Consider the following 19,794-nt stretch of genomic DNA (forward strand, 5'->3'; position numbering starts at 1 on the left):
AAGAGGTGGTGATGGCGAACTCAGTCGAGGGGTTCAAGAAAGGCCTGGATGTCTTCCTGGAGCAGAACAATATTGTATCATACAATTAGGTTCTGTAGAAGGACGTAGATCTGGGGATTTATTATGATGGAATATAGGCTGAACTGGATGGACAAATGTCTTTTTTCGGCCTTACTAACTATGTTACTATGTTACTATATACAGGAGCAGATGACACACAGGTATATACTATATACAGGAGCAGATGACACACAGATACATACTATATACAGGAGGAGATGACATACAGATACATATACTATATACAGGAGCCGATGACATACAGGTATATACTATATACAGGAGATGACATACAGGTATATACTATATACAGGGGAGATGACACACAGGTATATACTATATACAGGGGAGATGACACACAGGTATATACTATATACAGGAGCAGATGACACACAGATATATACTATATACAGGAGGAGATGACATACAGGTATATACTATATACAGGAGGAGATGACATACAGGTATATACTATATACAGGAGGAGATGACACACAGGTATATACTATATACAGGAGGAGATGACATACAGGTATATACTATATACAGGAGGAGATGACATACAGGTATATACTATATACAGGAGGAGATGACACACAGGTTTATACTATATACAGGGGAGATGACACACAGGTATATACTATATACAGGAGGAGATGACACAGATATATACTATATACAGGGGAGATAACACAGGTATATACTATATACAGGAGCAGATGACAACACAGATATATACTATATACAGGGGAGATGACACACAGATGTATACTATATACAGGGGAGATGACACACAGATATATACTATATACAGGAGGAGATGACATACAGGTATATACTATATACAGGGGAGATGACACACAGGTATATACTATATATAGGAGGAGATGACACACAGATATATACTATATATAGGAGGAGATGACATACAGGTATATACTATATATAGGAGGAGATGACACATATGTATATACGATATACAGGAGCAGATGACATACATGTATATACTATATATAGGAGGAGATGACATACAGGTATATACTATATACAGGGGAGATGACACACAGGTATATACTATATACAGGGGAGATGACAGGTATATACTATATACAGGAGCAGATGACACACAGATATATACTATATACAGGAGCAGATTACACACAGATATATACTATATACAGGAGGAGATGACATACAGGTATATACTATATGCAGGAGGAGATGACACACAGGTTTATACTATATACAGGAGGAGATGACATACAGGTATATACTATATACAGGAGGAGATGACATACAGGTATATACTATATACAGGAGGAGATGACGCACAGGTTTATACTATATACAGGGGAGATGACACACAGGTATATACTATATACAGGAGGAGATGACACAGATATATACTATATACAGGGGAGATGACACAGGTATATACTATATACAGGAGCAGATGACACACAGATATATACTATATACAGGGGAGATGACACACAGATGTATACTATATACAGGGGAGATGACACACAGATATATACTATATACAGGAGGAGATGACATACAGGTATATACTATATACAGGGGAGATGACACACAGGTATATACTATATATAGGAGGAGATGACACACAGATATATACTATATATAGGAGGAGATGACATACAGGTATATACTATATATAGGAGGAGATGACACATATGTATATACGATATACAGGAGCAGATGACATACATGTATATACTATATATAGGAGGAGATGACACACGTATATACTATATACAGTAGGAGATGACATACAGGTATATACTATATAAAAGAGGAGATGACACAGGTATATAGAGGAGGAGATGACATACAGGTATATACAGGAAATGACATACAGGTATATACTATATACAGGAGGAGATGTCATACAGGTATATAGTGTATACAGAAGAGATGACATACAGGTGTATACTATATACAGGAGGAGATGACACATAGGTATATACAATATACAGGAGTAGATGACATACAGCAGGTATATACTATTTACAGGGGAGATGACATACAGGTATATATTATATACAGGAGATGACATCTTATATAGGGGAGATGACAAACATGTATATACTGAGGTGAAAATGAGAGGTGTGAGGTGAAAATGAAAAGGTGTGAGAGCAAAATGAGAGGAGTGAGGGAAAATAGTGGAGTGATCAGAAAATGACAGATGTGAGGACGAAATGACAAGTGTTAGGGGGCAATGAGAGGAGTGAGGGGGAAAATAAGAGGAGTGAGGGGGAAAATGAGAGATGTGAGGGGGAAAATGAGAGGCGTGATGGGAAAATAAGAGAAGTGAGGTGCTATAACTAACCACAGATAATTTACTATGCCCAGGCAACGCAGGGCTCTTCAGCTAGTAGAACATAAAGAAAGAAAAGTGACTTAAAACCCCTACAAAGGATAAATTGGGTGGGCGCGTCTATTTTTTTGCCAACATTGGGGCCAGTTTTTTGCCCGCCCAGTGGTGTCTGTACCCGTCGATTTTCACTTCCTCATAATTGGTTGATATCTATAAAAATGAAAATTTTCTGATTTTCGGGTATAGGTAAGATCTCTGCTTGCTGTCAGCAAATTAAAGCATTGTTGCAGCAAGCAGAGATATGTTGGAAAGTTGCTTAATTTTGGCAAAATTTACCTTCACAGCTGTAATGTAACATGAAAAGGAGTCGGTTTTCCTGATAATTTGCGTATATGATGGCGCCGGGCGCCGCTGTCTCGTGTCCAGCTGAGACACACATGTGGAGTTGGTTTCTCTCTGAATGGAAACGACACATCCGCTTAATTGACTGCAAGCTCGTTGTGGAATTTTTATGAACAAAACGGGAGGGGTTCACATATTTCTGTGATTTTTTTTTTTTTGCGTGTGTGTGTCATATACTGGTCTGCTGGTTTCCAGTTATTCTAAGATGTCAGATCCCATCTCTCGTGGCGGACGTCGAGGCTATATGACGATGGTTGTTTCAGGTTTAGAGGAAGAACCTCGTGGGCGGGGCATCTACTCATGGGCGTAAACCTCTGATTTTATGTATTTTTTTCTGTCTTTCCAGCAGTTACAATCTCACCTCCCTGAAGCCGTATTATCAGGTGGATGATCACGAGGACAACCCGTACATCTGCTCATCTCACCGAGACAACGGGATGTTGAAATGTCAGGACATCCCCGCCAAAATCGACTGCTCCAATTTCAACTTCCCAGAATTCGGCAGCAGGAACCACTGTGATCTAAACCAGTACTACAACGTATGCAAAGCCGGAGAGCTGAATCCTCACAAAGGGGCCATTAATTTTGATAACATTGGCTACGCCTGGATAGCCATTTTTCAGGTGAGAAAATTTGGTATTTTTTGGAGGCGGGGCAGGGACATGATGGCCATGGGTCCTTTACAAACCACCAACGTTAGAACAACCTATTTACTTGGCTAATATCCCTGCTCGTGTTGACATTACATCCACTGATTTTCTGAAAACTTTAATTACTTCCACTAGGTGGCACTAACAAACTTTTTTTCCCCTCTGGGGTAGGGATGTAATTTGCATTTTTTTCCCATGATGCATTGCTGCACATAACTTGTCTCCATAAAATGAGTGAGCACATCTGTGAATCTACCTAACTGTAATACATCTGCTGAATTTTTGTGGTCTATAGGGGCCATGGACCCCTGGGCATTACCCCAAGGCCCAAATAGTCACTAGGGGGCGTTAGATACAGACTCTACCAGTGTGAGAACGGAGGGAAGATGTCTTCACATTACTTTTATCCGGCACTGCTGTCACTCCTGATTTCTTCACCGTGTCCCGTCAGGAACATCCTAATCGCATCTCACCCATCCCTAACGCGTTTTACATGAATCGTCGCAGTTTCGCGCTCCTTCATTTAATTACTTATGTCTGCGTTGTATAAATCCGCGCTCTTCTCTCTGCACCTCGCTAACTCAATCACAACTGGCAAGACACCGTTCCCTTAAGAATACAGATCTACAAGGGGGGGGGATGGAGTCTTAAAGGGCTAGCGCAATCTTAAAAGAATTTCCTGGTGTTATCTAAAAAAGAGCTGAACTGTAACTGCAACTCTCTAATGTGCCTTTTTTAAGATCTCTGTTTGCTTTCAGTGGATGCAAATATTCAAATTTTTTTAAAGCCTAATTTAGTCTTCTTTGCACTTCTGAGGATTTGTTACAATGTATCAGCGTAGACTACAGGAAAGATGTTTTTCCTGTCTTGGATTCCAGATTGATTGCTTTTCCCTCGTCCATGCATTGTGGACTAGGTCAGAAATGGTTTTTATTCACTACCAGCAAGCAGAGATTTTGCAAAAACCAAAACTGGACAAACACGTTTCTTAAATATGCGAAAACCAGCGATACTTGTCCTCCCTATACCCAGAATATAAAGGGGTATTCGCAAAAAAACATGGCAGCAAACAGCTCCACACCTGTCCACAGGTAGCGCGCAGTATTGCATCTCAGCTTTATTGAATGAAGATTAGCTGCAGTACCATATAGAACCTGTGGACCGGGGTGGTGCTGTTTTTGGAAGAAATTTGCCGTGGTTTGCTAATCGTGGTCAACACCTTTACGTATATAGTAGCTCCACTAGAAGGAGCAGGGTTAAACTTAACTCCTTCATGATGTGGCGATTTTTGTTTTTGCGCCTGAGAAAATAATAAATAAAATGCAGTGAAATGGTAGAAAAAATATGAATTCTGAATTTTTTTTTTTTTTTTTTTTGGGGGGGGGGATTTGGATTTTACAGCATTCATTGTATCATAAAGAATTATTCTCCAGGGGTATATGATTTCAGCAACGCCAAAGTTATTTTTGTTTGTGTCGCCTTTTTTAGAGACCTGTAACTTTTTTAGTTGTTCATAAAGGAGCTTTGTCTTGGATTGTTTTTTTTTTTTTTTTTGCACCCTGAGCTGTAGCTTTTATTGATATTATTTGGGGGTACATACGACATTGGGGAAAAAAAAGAAATGTGCAAATTTAGGCTTTTAGATTTATTTATTTCTATGGAATTTACCATCATTAATTTTATACTTTCAGAGATTGGAATTATTTATTTATTTATATTTTATTTTTATTCTGAAAATGAAAAGGGGGGAAATTTTTATTTTTTAAATGAATTTTTACTTATGTTTTTAGTCCCCCCATGGGACCTGAACTGCGAAAGTTTGATCACTATTTACTGTCTCACATTCATGCAACAAGCAGCATGGCTTTCGATCGTTTAAACTTTAAAGGGACTCTGTCACCTGAATTTGGCGGGCTCTGTTTACGGTCCGATGGGCGGTGTTTTCTGTTCTTTCATTCACCCCTTCCTTTCCCGCTGGCCGCAATATTGTCTTGAATTTGATTAGGTTTCCTCCATAGTACACGCGTGTGCAATGCAATCTTGCCTTGCGCACGCGCAGTATGCTTTGCCCAACTGCGGGCAAAGCCAAAAAGCATTAGTGCGCATGCGCCGGCGCACTATGTCCTGGAAGTATTTTGCTGTGTTCTGGGATATAGTGCGCCGGCGCATGCGCACTAATGCTATTCGGCTTTGCCCGCAGTCGGGCAAAGCATACTGCGCGTTCGCAAGGCAAGATTGCATTGCACACGCGTGTACTACGGAGGAAACCTAATCAAATTCAAGACAGTATTGCGGCCAGCGGGAAAGGAAGGGGTGCATGAAAGGACAGAAAACACCGCCCATCAGACCGTAAACAGAGCCCGCCAAATTCAGGTGACAGGTTCCCTTTAAAATGTTGCTTTCAGAGACTGACAGTGGCGTCTAAACCGTTAGGTTAAGTTCACACTGGGCGTTTTTGCTGCAAGTTTTCAGCTGCATTTTACAGTACCAGGAAAGCCTATGAGATTTCAGAAATCGCATGCACACACATTTTTTTGTCATCAGTATGTTGTGCTTTACATGTTTTTTTGGACATAGAGCATGTCACTTATTTCAGCGTTTTTTTCAGCATTTTTCATCCATTGAATTGAATGTATGGTGAAAAAATGCAGGAATCAGTTCTGCTGCGTTTTTTTTTGTGCCAAAACCTCATTCTTTGGAATAGGACTTAGGACTTTTTTTTTAAATTCTAAACTTTATCAGCATGCACAAGAGACAAATCTAGCATGCCAAAACTGCTGCAAAATAACGCCTCAAAAAACGCATGAAAAACCAAGGAAAGTCTGCTTTTTTTTTCGGCAGCTTCTTTCCTGCCAAGAGATCAGGAGGAAAAAAACCCACTGCTAAAAGCGCCTAGTGTGAACTTACCCTTATACCACAGTGATCTGAGCTCGCTGCAGTTAGAGCCAGGTGCCGGCTGTATCACACAGCCTCCATTTGTACTAGTACGTACTATGTCGGGGGGGAAGTTCCATGTTACAAGTTCTCTTTTATCTGTCCACGGAGGCGATTTGGAGCTCTGTATCAGAAAAACCTGAGCTCCAAACACTATGAAGATAATATCCCGAATTGACCCAGCAGAGAATATTAACCCCCCTGTAAATAGTGGACGTCCCCTTTAAGCGTTTTTAGCGGAGATAAGCGTCTAAAGTATCTGTTGTGTTTGGAGCAGCGGCGTACCCGGCTCGGCTGGAGGTTGAGGATTGCGGCGTGTTACTGTACGGAGCCCCCATGGCGCGGTTTTAGCTTTTTGCTCCATAAATAAGGCTGCGAAGATAGAATGTTATAGCTTTGGGTGTAAAATGCAGATAATGCCGCGGCCGAGAGAGACCGGGAGAGAGAGATTGACAGCGGAGATGAAACCGCAAGGAAATTGACTGCTCCAATGTGGAGACACGGCCGCTCTTATGGAGCTGAAATTTATAGTTGTGCCAATTCAGGGCGAGCGGAAAGCATTTATTCCAGGTAATGAATAGTCCAGCAGCCCCCCGAGCCTCACATGGCTACATAGAAAGTATAGATTACGGCAAAATACACACACCAAGACGACAGGTTTATCTTATTTTATTATAATTAAAAAAAGAACTTTCCACAGAAAAATAGAAATCATCCCGTGTGATGAACAAAATGGCCGCCATCACCGCTCTCCTGATAGACAAAGAGGGCCTCACTTGTTGCTGTCTGCGTTGCCCATAGTAACCAATCAGGGCTCAGCTTTCATTTCATAAGCAGCTCTGGTACAATGAAAGCTGCACTGTGATTGGCTACTATGGGTAACAAGGACAGTTCTCTGTAATAAATATGGCGGCGACACACTTTCTAATTTTTTTTTTCTGGGAGTCTCATCTTCTCGCACACAGAACCTATAGTGTAATTAATAAGCAGGATGAGAGGTAACGACCCGCACACTGCTAGATCAGCTTCACTACCTGAAGGTAGAAGCTGGCGGGAACATGGACGGGTTACACTAATTATCCGCATTATCTCCCAACATGACTGTGATGAATCAGCCGGCGCGGCCTGCTGCACTCACTGAGCTGTGCCACCTCAGATCAGCCATGGAGGAAATGTGTAAATACTGAGCTTTACTGCATCATCGCGCGCAAAATCTCTGCACGCTGCAAGTGACTAGACACAAGTGACAGCGGGAGAGGCAAATTACTGTGTGAGACCTCCGCCAATGCCACATGCTGAACTCCACACCTTGTGTCTATCTATCCATGTATCATCCATGGCTCTGTCCATCAATTATCTAAGGCTACGTTCACATTAGCGTTGCGCCGCCGTGCGTCGGCGACGCAACGCACGCTAAAACGCGCGCAAAACGCGCGCGTTTTGCGACGCGTGCGTCGTTTTCCGACGAAAATCGGACGCACAGAAAATGCTACATGTAGCGTTTTCTTGCGTCCGACGCTAGCGTCGGAAACGACGCACGTGGCGAAAAACGCCACCAAAACGACGCACGCGTCCCCTATGTTAAACATAGGGGCGCGTCGCCGCTGCGTCGCCGGCGCAACAGCGACGCACATTGGCGGAACGCCAATGTGAACGTAGCCTAATATATATCTATTAGATGGAGGTCCCATGCTATGGCATCGGGAGGGCGGTAATGTCGCGATGGGGGCTGGCTTTGCAGCGTTGAAAATCTCTCCCCCTCATGTGCTCTCCCACCTATCCACTCTCTCTCCCATCTGTGCTCTCTTCTTTGACCTGTCTACCCCATGTGCTATCCCCCGTGTCTGCGGTCTCTCTCCTTCCTGTGCTGTGTAAAATTGTCTGTGTCTGACCGTGTACAGAACATACCACACAGCTCGAGGGGAGGAAGCAAAAGACAATACTGACATTACAGGAGGAGATCGCACAGGATACATTTTGTGAGGTAAAATATTTTTTAAAAAACAGTCAGTGAAATATTTTACCTCACAAAATGAATCCTCTGCAGTAATGTCAGTATTGTCTTTTGCTTCCTCCCCTGCCCAGGAGATGTGCTATGCTCCGTACACGGTCAGACAGAGACAATTTTTAAAATGAACTTTCGTTCGTGGGAAAACCCCTTTAATGTGACCGGCTTCCTCTGTGTGTAGACACGTCGTGCATCTGCTGCCTGGATCAGTCGAATGATTCACTGCATCTGCGCGTAATTTGCGCAGTAAATCAGACCACCGCCATCTTTGTCCAGACAGATAGTGGCGGTCACATAAAAACTGCGCATGAGCTCCTCCTGTACAAAAATGGCGGCAGTCAGTGAATCATTCGGCTGATCCCGGCGGCGGCGTGTTCGCGACGGTATTCCGCTGGTGGTACCACGCAAGAGGCTGCGTGAGTGTGAATGTGTGTGTGTATGTTGTGTAGAGTGTGTGAATGTGTCAATGTGAGTGTGTGTGTGTACGGTGTATAGAGTGTGTGTGTGTGGTGTGTACGGTGTATAGAGTGTGTGTGTGGTGTGTACGGTGTATAGAGTGTGTGTGAGTGTGTGTGTGTGGTGTGTACGGGGTATAGAGTGTGTGTGTGGTGTGTACGGGGTATAGAGTGTGTGTGTGTGTGTGGTGTGTACGGGGTATAGAGTGTGTGTGTGGTGTGTACGGGGTATAGAGTGTGTGTGTGGTGTGTATGGTGTATAGAGTGTGTGTGAGTGTGAGTGTGTGGTGTGTACGGGGTATAGAGTGTGTGTGGTGTGTACGGTGTATAGAGTGTGTGTGAGTGTGAGTGTGTGGTGTGTACGGGGTATAGAGTGTGTGTGGTGTGTACGGTGTATAGAGTGTGTGTGAGTGTGAGTGTGTGGTGTGTACGGGGTATAGAGTGTGTGTGTGGTGTGTACGGTGTATAGAGTGTGTGTGAGTGTGTGTGTGTGGTGTGTACGGGGTATAGAGTGTGTGTGTGGTGTGTACGGTGTATAGAGTGTGTGTGAGTGTGAGTGTGTGGTGTGTACGGGGTATAGAGTGTGTGTGTGGTGTGTACGGGGTATAGAGTGTGTGTGAGTGTGTGTGTGTGGTGTGTACGGGGTATAGAGTGTGTGTGTGGTGTGTACGGTGTATAGAGTGTGTGTGAGTGTGTGTGTGTGGTGTGTACGGGGTATAGAGTGTGTGGTGTGTACGGTGTATAGAGTGTGTGTGTGTGGTGTGTACGGGGTATAGAGTGTGTGTGTGAGTGTGTGGTGTGTACGGGGTATAGAGTGTGTGTGTGGTGTGTACGGTGTATAGAGTGTGTGAGTGTGTGTGGTGTGTACGGGGTATAGAGTTGTGTGTGTGGTGTGTACGGTGTATAGAGTGTGTGTGAGTGTGTGTACGGGGTATAGAGTGTGTGTGGTGTGTACGGTGTAGAGTGTGTGTGAGTGTGTACGGTGTAGAGTGTGTGTGTGGTGTGTACGGTGTATAGAGTGTGTGTGAGTGTGTGGTGTGTACGGGGTATAGAGTGTGTGTGAGTGAGTGTGGTGTGTACGGGGTATTGAGTATGTGTGGTGTGTACGGTGTATAGAGTGTGTGTGAGTGTGTGGTGTGTACGGGGTATAGAGTGTGTGTGTGGTGTGTACGGTGTATAGAGTGTGTGTGAGTGTGTGTGGTGTGTACGGGGTATAGAGTTGTGTGTGTGTGGTGTGTACGGGGTATAGAGTGTGTGTGTGTACGGGGTATAGAGTGTGTGTGTGGTGTGTACGGTGTATAGAGTGTGTGTGTGGTGTGTACGGGGTATAGAGTTGTGTGTGTGTGGTGTGTACGGTGTATAGAGTGTGTGTGTGGTGTGTACGGTGTATAGAGTGTGTGTGAGTGTGTGTACGGGGTATAGAGTGTGTGTGGTGTGTACGGTGTAGAGTGTGTGTGAGTGTGTGTGTGTGGTGTGTACGGGGTATAGAGTGTGTGTGTGAGTGTGTACGGTGTATAGAGTGTGTGTGTGGTGTGTACGGTGTATAGAGTGTGTGTGAGTGTGTGTGTGTGGTGTGTACTGGGTATAGAGTGTGTGTGTGAGTGTGTGGTGTGTACGGGGTATAGAGTGTGTGTGTGGTGTGTACGGTGTATAGAGTGTGTGTGTGGTGTGTACGGTGTATAGAGTGTGTGTGAGTGTGTGTGTGTGGTGTGTACGGGGTATAGAGTGTGTGTGTGAGTGTGTGGTGTGTACGGTGTATAGAGTGTGTGTGAGTGTGTGTGTGTGGTGTGTACGGGGTATAGAGTGTGTGTGTGAGTGTGTGGTGTGTACGGGGTATAGAGTGTGTGTGTGGTGTGTACGGTGTAGAGTGTGTGTGAGTGTGTGTGGTGTGTACGGTGTATAGAGTGTGTGTGAGTGTGTGGTGTGTACGGGGTATAGAGTGTGTGTGAGTGAGTGTGGTGTGTACGGGGTATTGAGTGTGTGTGAGTGAGTGTGGTGTGTACGGGGTATAGAGTGTGTGTGAGTGAGTGTGGTGTGTACGGGGTATTGAGTGTGTGTGGTGTGTACGGTGTATAGAGTGTGTGTGAGTGTGTGTACGGGGTATAGAGTTGTGTGTGTGTGGTGTGTACGGTGTAGAGTGAGTGTGTGTGGTGTGTACGGTGTATAGAGTGTGTGTGAGTGTGTGTGGTGTGTACGGTGTATAGAGTGTGTGTGAGTGTGGTGTGTACGGTGTATAGAGTGTGTGTGAGTGTGTGGTGTGTACGGGGTATAGAGTGTGTGTGGTGTGTACGGTGTATAGAGTGTGTGTGAGTGTGTGGTGTGTACGGTGTTCTGCTGGTGGTACCTCGCAATACGTTGGTACCAGCAGCAGTTTCCATATTGAGACACAGATCACTTGGGTGTCCCAATATGGCGGTCGGTAAACTTTCTCTGCTTGGAATTCTGGGATACAGTGACATCTGGACAGAACAGGAAATGAAAACATTACAAGGCAATTATATAAATAGATGATATATCTACTACTATCTATCGATTATCTATCTATTACATATCTATCTATTATATATCTATCTATCTATCTATCTATTATATATCTATCATCTATCTTTTATCATTATTATTATTATTTATATAGCACCATTAATTCCATGGTGCTGTACATGAGAAAGGGATTACATACAGGGTTATAGATATCGTTTACAGTAAACAAATTTACAGTGACAGACTGGTACAGAGGGGAGAGGACCCTGTGCTTGCGGGCTTACATTCTATCTATCTATTATGTATCTATTTATCTATTATTATCTATCTATTATCTTATCTATTATCTTATTTAGCATCTATCTATTATCTATCTATCATCAAGCATCTATCTATTATCTTATTTATTATCTTATCTATCTATCTATCTATCTATCTATCTATCTATCTATCTATCTATCTATTATCTATCTATCTATCTATCCACCTTTCTATATATTGTATCTATTCAGGTTCCTGAGTTCAAATCCCTTTATGTACAGGGTGTTTGTATGTTCTCGCCATGTTTCCGTGGATTTCTTACGGTTTCCGACCACACATACTGATAGGGAATGAAGATTGTGAGCCCCAATGGGGACAGTGATGATGTTTGTACAGCGCTGCAGATTATGTTGGTGCTATATAAACGAGTAAAACAATATCCATCCATCCGTTCATGCATCTTGTTACGGTGGCAGCTCTGTACACTCTGCTGCTCATTTGTTTTTCCAGCACAAGGTTAGTTGGTAACAGGTGAAGATTTTGGATTTTCTTTGGCTCACTGAAGGCCTAATCTGCAGCCTCCTTCCCTGGGAGGACTCCCACAAATCATCCAGATGGGCAGTGATGTGACAGACAGTGCGCAGGGTAACATGGAAGAGGGAGAGCTTTCATTTAGGGCTGGTGACAGCGCTGCTAATCAGATCAGACACTTCATGCATGAGGTGTGCGACAAAGTATTCTGCGCCAGAGACTCCCCGCCGCCTGCTGCGCTTTACAGGCCAAGCGTCTGCTTCTCTCTGGATCAGCTCCAGACATGACACCCTATAAAAGCCTTCATCCTCCCCAAAAGGAAAAATAATTACTCCCTTTGAATTAAAAATAAATAAATAAAATACTTTAAAAAAAAGTTTTTTTTTTAAAGGGGCCCTCCATTTTGGACCACTCCTTTTTAAAAAAAAAAAAAAAAAAATTCCCCATAGGATAAATTACAAGAAATTCTGCTGCTCGGATCACTAGGAATCTGCTGTGATTCTTGGAGGAAGCTGCTAGAAAGTGTTCATATTCCAAACAGTGCCCCCGCAGGTGAGCCAAAGCATTACACATTTCTCATTAAACTCTGTGGATTGTCCATGATGTCTTGTAAAGAGGGCTAATATATTTTTTGGGTATCAGTCCCTCACTTTTTACTTGTTGTCAGTGTCCACTCACTGACAGCAAGCAGAGGATTGAAGACAAGTATATTAGAAAGTGGCAGAACTTTCTCTTTTACGGTGATTTAACGAGACTTACAGTGGATGATCCCTTTAAGGATTGGAAATTACAACATCTGAGTCAGGCAGCTTTCACTATGCCCTGTCTAATTGCCAGATGCTGCCCCCCAGGGCTCGGGCTCTGCTCTATACACACGAAAACCTATTTCCTTCCAAACAAGGTACCTAAGGACTTCTACCTGCGGGCTAATCCTCCTAATTCCTCCAAACTAATAGGTGGATTATACAAAGCTCATGAGCGGAGGCGCAGCTACCAGCACTGATTACTGGACAGAACGAAGACTCTTATCCTAAGGGCATAAATTGCACCACTGATTGCCCACCTGTCTCAGAGGCACCTGCCATAGAGATGTAGCAGAGCTGACATAGTCATTGTATGTATGTGTATAGCACCTAAGCATTGATGGCATTAATAACACTGTGAGCTTGTCTGCCGGCCTCGTCCTCTGCCAGGGACCCGTTCATAGGAATTCTATTTATATTAGAGGTCTGGGAAAGGCCACATAATCCAAGAGGGAAGACAGACCCAGTTTATGGCTGAATTCTCAGAGCATCATCCAACGGGCACGTGATCAGGAGACCCGGGATGTGTCACGCTTCACTTTCCCAGGTTGTAAATACAAGTATACATTGCAGGCGTGACAAGTACTCAAATATAGATTTCATCCTACGTAATACCACCCTATAGTGCCAAAATAATACTGCCATACACAATCCATATAATGGTAAGATAATACTGCTATACACAATCCATATAATACCATTATATAATGGTAAGATAATACTGCCATACACAATCCATATACCACCATATAGTGCTAAGATAGTATTGCCATACACAGTCCAGTCCATATGATACCACCACATAGTGCCAAGATAATACTTTCATATACAGTTCATATAATACCATTATATATTGCCAAGATAATATTGTCATATACAGTCCATATAATACTATTATATATTGCCAAGATAACACTTCCATATACAGTCCATGTTATACCACCATATGGTGCCAAGATAATGTTGTCCTATACAGTTAATTTAATGTCATCGTATAGTGTCAATATACTAGCATATGTAGCTCATAAAATACCACATTATGGTGTCAATATAATACTGCCATATACAGCTCATATAACACCAAGATATCCATCCACTAAATATCGTTCCAGTAGCCTTCTCACTTATCCAGGTGATCTTTAGTAAGCTACCAACGGGAAGCAATGTTCCTTTTGGAAAGCCATGACTTTACCTTGCACATCATTGTGAGAGAAGACTTTAGTTGCTCAGCGGTTACCTTGGGTTCCTTTGTGACCTCGCAAACTATTTTATATTCCTTGTTCTTGGAGTACTACTCCTGGGGAGGGCAACAATGGTCTTGAATTTATTTATTTCATCCCCAAAGTCAAAATATTGGAAGCATTCGAAGATAAGTGAATAGAGGGATTAGAGCCACTTACGCCACCATTCTCCTGATTCCGGCGATGCTTTTCTTTTGTTCCTGCGCCACTCCAATCCTAAGATAAAGCCCTCTCATCCTTGTATATAAATCTAGTATTATTAGCCATGTGGGTGTGGTCTTCAGCTGTTCTCTGCGGGCGTGATTTTTGAAGACCACCCCCACTTGGCTAAAAGGGCTAGATATGTATATACAGGGAAGAAAGGGCCATAACTCAGGAGCAAAGAGGTGCAGGAAAAAAAGAAAAACAGCGTCGAATTCAGGAGAACAGCAGCATTTACACCAGATAACAATTTTTCCATATTTATGGCACGGAGCGGCCACCATTATGAGTCTGATAGACCTTATCTACACTTTTGTTAAAATGGGAGTTTTTTTCTTCAGCCATAAGGAATCTGGATATGCCAGTATGTTCGTTAGGGTGGAAGCGGGGGAAGGGGAGCGAAGCAATGATACAAGATGCAAGATTTAGAAAAGCAAGCAATTTCATGGTCCTTTGCGGCATAAAAAAAGAACAAAAATGCTGATTATGCAGCTGCCTGGACTAAGCATGAAATATGCATCTCCATAGCATCGGACCCCAATGTTGTTGCGGAAAACACAAACAACACAATAAGGGGTTTTCTACAAGACGGATGCGGCTGTCTAATATTGTAAAATCCAGCTTCATAGACTCCCAGCACTCACTTATTGTTGCCACACATAGCTGCGCTGACCCCTGCAGGAGAAAAGCAGAATTACATGCTGACTATTCAAATGAATGGCTGACTATGTGATATTTGCGGAATAATGAGTCCCAATGTGGGTTGTAGACTTCTTCAATCTCTCCATTATCTTCACCTATGGAATTCTCTACCAAGTTCTGAACGTGCATAAATATGCACTGTCGCTTTAACTGCACGGTGTGATTCCAGCGTACACTACAGATACAGGGTCCTTTAATGACGGGAATGATCTCAGGCTGATAAATAATTTCATGTTGTGAGCGCAGATACCTTCAGCCGGTTGTGATGTTACTACGTCTGCTTAGAAATAATTATCTCCTTCATGCAGCTTAATTATGAGAGATGAATCGGAAACTATGAGAAATGCAAAAAACAAAGAATTAAATCATTTTACGCTTTTTTTTAACCATTTATATTCTTGCTAGGTAATCCCAGGTAACTCAAGATTTTTTTTCCATTTTTAAGTATTACGCTGCTATTATCAACTTCTGTTAGTGCCCTGTAATAATGATAAACGTAACTTATTTCTGAGCAATGCACTTAGCATGAAATAATTAGGAACTGCCAGAAAAATGTATTGCTTTTATAAGACTAGAAATAAAACTGCCCCTATGTACAAGAATATAACTACTGTAATACTGCCCCTATGTACAAGAATATAACTACTATAATACTGCTCCTATGTACAAGAATATAACTACTATAATACTGCTCCTATGTACAAGAATATAACTACTATAATACTGCTCCCTATGTACAAGAATATAACTACTATAATACTGCCCCTATGTACAAGAATATAACTACTATAATACTGCCCCCTATGTACAAGAATATAACTACTATAATACTGCTCCCTATGTACAAGAATATAACTACTATAATACTGCCCCTGTGTACAAGAAAATAACTACTATAATACTCCTATATACAAGAATGTAACTACTATAATACTGCTCCAAATGTACAAGAATATAACTACTATAATACTGCCCCTATGTACAAGAATATAACTACTATAATACTGCTCCTATGTACAAGAATATAACTACTATAATACTGCTCCTATGTACAAGAATATAACTACTATAATACTGCTCCTATGTACAAGAATATAACTACTATAATACTGCTCCTATGTACAAGAATATAACTACTATAATACTGCCCCTATATACAAGAATATAACTACTATAATACTACTCCTATGTACAAGAATATAACTACTATAGTACTGCTCCTATGTACAAGAATATAACTACTATAATACTGCCCCTATGTACAAGAATATAACTACTATAGTACTGCTCCTATGTACAAGAATATAACTACTATAATACTGCTCCTATGTACATGAATATAACTACTATAATACTGCTCCTATGTACAAGAATATAACTACTATAATACTGCCCCTATATACAAGAATATAACTACTATAATACTACTCCTATGTACAAGAATATAACTACTATAGTACTGCTCCTATGTACAAGAATATAAATACTATAATACTGCTCCTATGTACAAGAATATAACTACTATAATACTGCTCCTATGTACAAGAATATAACTACTATAATACTGCCCCTATATACAAGAATATAACTACTATAATACTACTCCTATGTACAAGAATATAACTACTATAATACTACTCCTATGTACAAGAATATAACTACTATAATACTGCTCCTATGTACAAGAATATAACTACTATAATACTGCTCCTATGTACAAGAATATAACTACTATAATACTGCCCCTATATACAAGAATATAACTACTATAATACTACTCCTATGTACAAGAATATAACTACTATAGTACTGCTCCTATGTACAAGAATATAACTACTATAATACTGCTCCTATGTACAAGAATATAACTACTATAGTACTGCTCCTATGTACAAGAATATAACTACTATAATACTGCTCCTATGTACAAGAACATAACTACTATAATACTGCCCCCTATGTACAAGAATATAACCACTATAATACTGCTCCTATGTACAAGAATATAACTACTATAATACTGCCCCTATGTACAGGAATATAACTACTATAATACTGCTCCTATGTACAAGAATATAACTACTATAATACTGCCCCTATGTACAAGAATATAACTACTATAATACTGCCCTTATGTACAAGAATATAACTACTATAATACTGCTCCTATGTACAAGAATATAACTACTATAATACTGCCCCCTATGTACAAGAATATAAGTACTATAATACTGCCCCTATGTACAAGAATATAACTACTATAATACTGCTCCTATGTACAAGAATATAACTACTATAATACTGCCCCCTATGTACAAGAATATAACTACTATAATACTGCACCTATGTACAAGAATATAACTACTATAATACTGCCCCCTATGTACAAGAATATAACTACTATAATACTGCTCCTATGTACAAGAATATAACTACTATAATACTGCTCCTATGTACAAGAATATAACTACTATAATACTGCTCCTATGTACAAGAATATAAGTAATCTATCATAGTGTGTAGATGTGAATTAACCTTCCACAATTATTTGTTTTTCTTTCTCTAACATTCACCTTTTTCTTCTCCCGTAGGTTATAACCCTGGAAGGGTGGGTGGACATCATGTACTATGTCATGGATGCACATTCTTTTTACAATTTTATATATTTTATACTACTTATAATAGTAAGTATCAGATTTGTCACATTTGTCTACCAGATGTGGGGAGTTCACCAGTTTTTCTGTACAAAATTCTTTGCAGAAATTTCTCAAGGTTGTGACATCACTTTTTGGTTCTGAGATCATTTTAGACCTGGAAGTGACTTTTTTATATACCGTATATATTTCTTCTTAATTTTGTTGGCCCATTTCCTTTTAGACCTTACAATGATACATTTTTTATTGTGCTTCTTTCTACGCAATGGTCAGTTTGGCCACTGCAAAAAAGGACTGTGGCAAAAGTGAGACAGTAAGTGCCATTGACTCTTAAAGGGGTTTTCTGGTTTTGCTACAGTTTGCTTTATTCACCCTTCCTGGGTTCAATGTTGTGTCTTCCCCGTTGCTCCCAGTGTCTATCATTGTCTGCAGTTCTGACATCGCGTCCAAAGCGCTGCAGCTAATCAGAAAGCTCAGCGGCTCGTGCTGTCAACTGGCTGCAGTGTTATCAACGTGTAGGCATTGCTGAAGACAATAGGGAAGGAGGGAAGACTCAGCGCTGGACCAGGGGAGAGTGAGGCAAACCGAGGGTTTGGAAGAGGGTTTTTCTGAATCCGGAAAACCCCTTTAAGGATCGTAAATCAGTAAATAAGAGGTTAAAGTGACATTACTGTCTAATTTATTCGCAAATTGTTTCCTTATGTAGACAGAGACATCCCTAATTAGGATACTGCCGTCAAAAACAATGTAACACAAACATTTGTTTTTATTTATACCATGTGCTCACACAGACGCAGGCAGAAATGTATCAAACTCATAAGAATTCCTGTTTTTACCAAACACAGACAATTTGTGCATAAAAGGTAATTTGGCGAATGAAATTGTTCTAAGTTACATTCCGGCCATACGTGTCTCCCGATAGGGGTCCGGACGGACTCTGCACCCCATAATGAATTTGGAAAACCCCTTTAAAGTTTATCCTCTCCTTTACAGTTACAAAACAGTTTGAGGGTTTTTTTTTTTTAAAGCAATTTACTATTATTCATTGCTGATTATTCAGTCTTAAAGGTTATGTGCACACGGAGTCTTTTCGCTGCGATTTAAGAGCAGAAACAAAGCAAAAACCTCAACGTTTATGAGGAGTTTTGAGATTTGCAGGAGGATTTGGAGAGTTTCAATTCAGTGTCTGTTCCAAAATCTCCTCGAAAATCGCCATGTACTTATAGCCTTAAAGGACTTGTCCACTACTAGGATAACACCTACTCCATCTGATCATTTGCCCCTGTTGAAATAACAACTCATGTATTCACCTCCAGTGCCGACGCCGTTTCAGCAGTGTCAGAAGTTTTGAAAAAACACTGCACACTCTAATGGTTATATATGCAAAGAAAGTGAATTTTATTCATCATAATGGGAGCAAAACAAACAATTAGAAAGCATCCGGGAATAATATATGACATTTTCACCCTCCCGAGTCTTATTCTTTAAGTCGCTAGAAGACAAAACAGAAACAAAAGTAAATATATACATATGTAAATATACAGTACAAACCAAAAGTTTGGACACACCTTCTCATGTAAAGATTTTTCTGTATTTTTATGACTATGAAAATTGTACATTCACACTGAAGGCATCAAAACTATGAATTAACACATGTGGAATTATATACTTACGGTAACAAAAAAGTGTGAAACAACTGAAATTATGTCTTATATTCTAGGTTCTTCAAAGTAGCCACCTTTTGCTTTGATGACTGCTTTGCACACTCTTGGCATTCTCTTGATGAGCTTCAAAAGGTAGTCACCGGGAATGGTTTTCACTTCACAGGTGTGCCCTTTCAGGTTTAATAAGTGGGATTTCTTGCCTTATAAATGGTGTTGGGACCATCAGTTGTGGTGTGCAGAAGTCTGGTGGATACACAGCGGATAGTCCTACTGAATATAGACTGTTAGAATTTGTATTATGGCAAGAAAAAAGCAGCTAAGTAAAGAAAAATGAGTGGCCATCATTACTTTAAGAAATGAACGTCAGTCAGTCCGAAAAATTGGGAAAACTTTGAAAGTGTCCCCA

General features: G+C 41.0%; 1 protein-coding gene across 1 annotated transcript in view; it reads left to right on the forward strand.

Moving 5' to 3' along the window:
• The window catches only part of CACNA1H (calcium voltage-gated channel subunit alpha1 H), a 391,999-nt gene that overhangs the window by 262,038 nt on the left and 110,167 nt on the right, over nt 1-19,794 (forward strand). Inside the window, exons 7-8 of the mRNA XM_069734647.1 lie at nt 3,150-3,426; nt 17,662-17,754. Of these exons, the coding sequence (XP_069590748.1) occupies nt 3,150-3,426; nt 17,662-17,754 (370 nt within the window). The remainder of the gene's footprint in view (nt 1-3,149; nt 3,427-17,661; nt 17,755-19,794) is intronic.

Source organism: Ranitomeya imitator, chromosome 7 (genome assembly GCF_032444005.1).
Source record: "Ranitomeya imitator isolate aRanImi1 chromosome 7, aRanImi1.pri, whole genome shotgun sequence".
Classification (NCBI taxonomy): domain Eukaryota; kingdom Metazoa; phylum Chordata; class Amphibia; order Anura; family Dendrobatidae; genus Ranitomeya; species Ranitomeya imitator.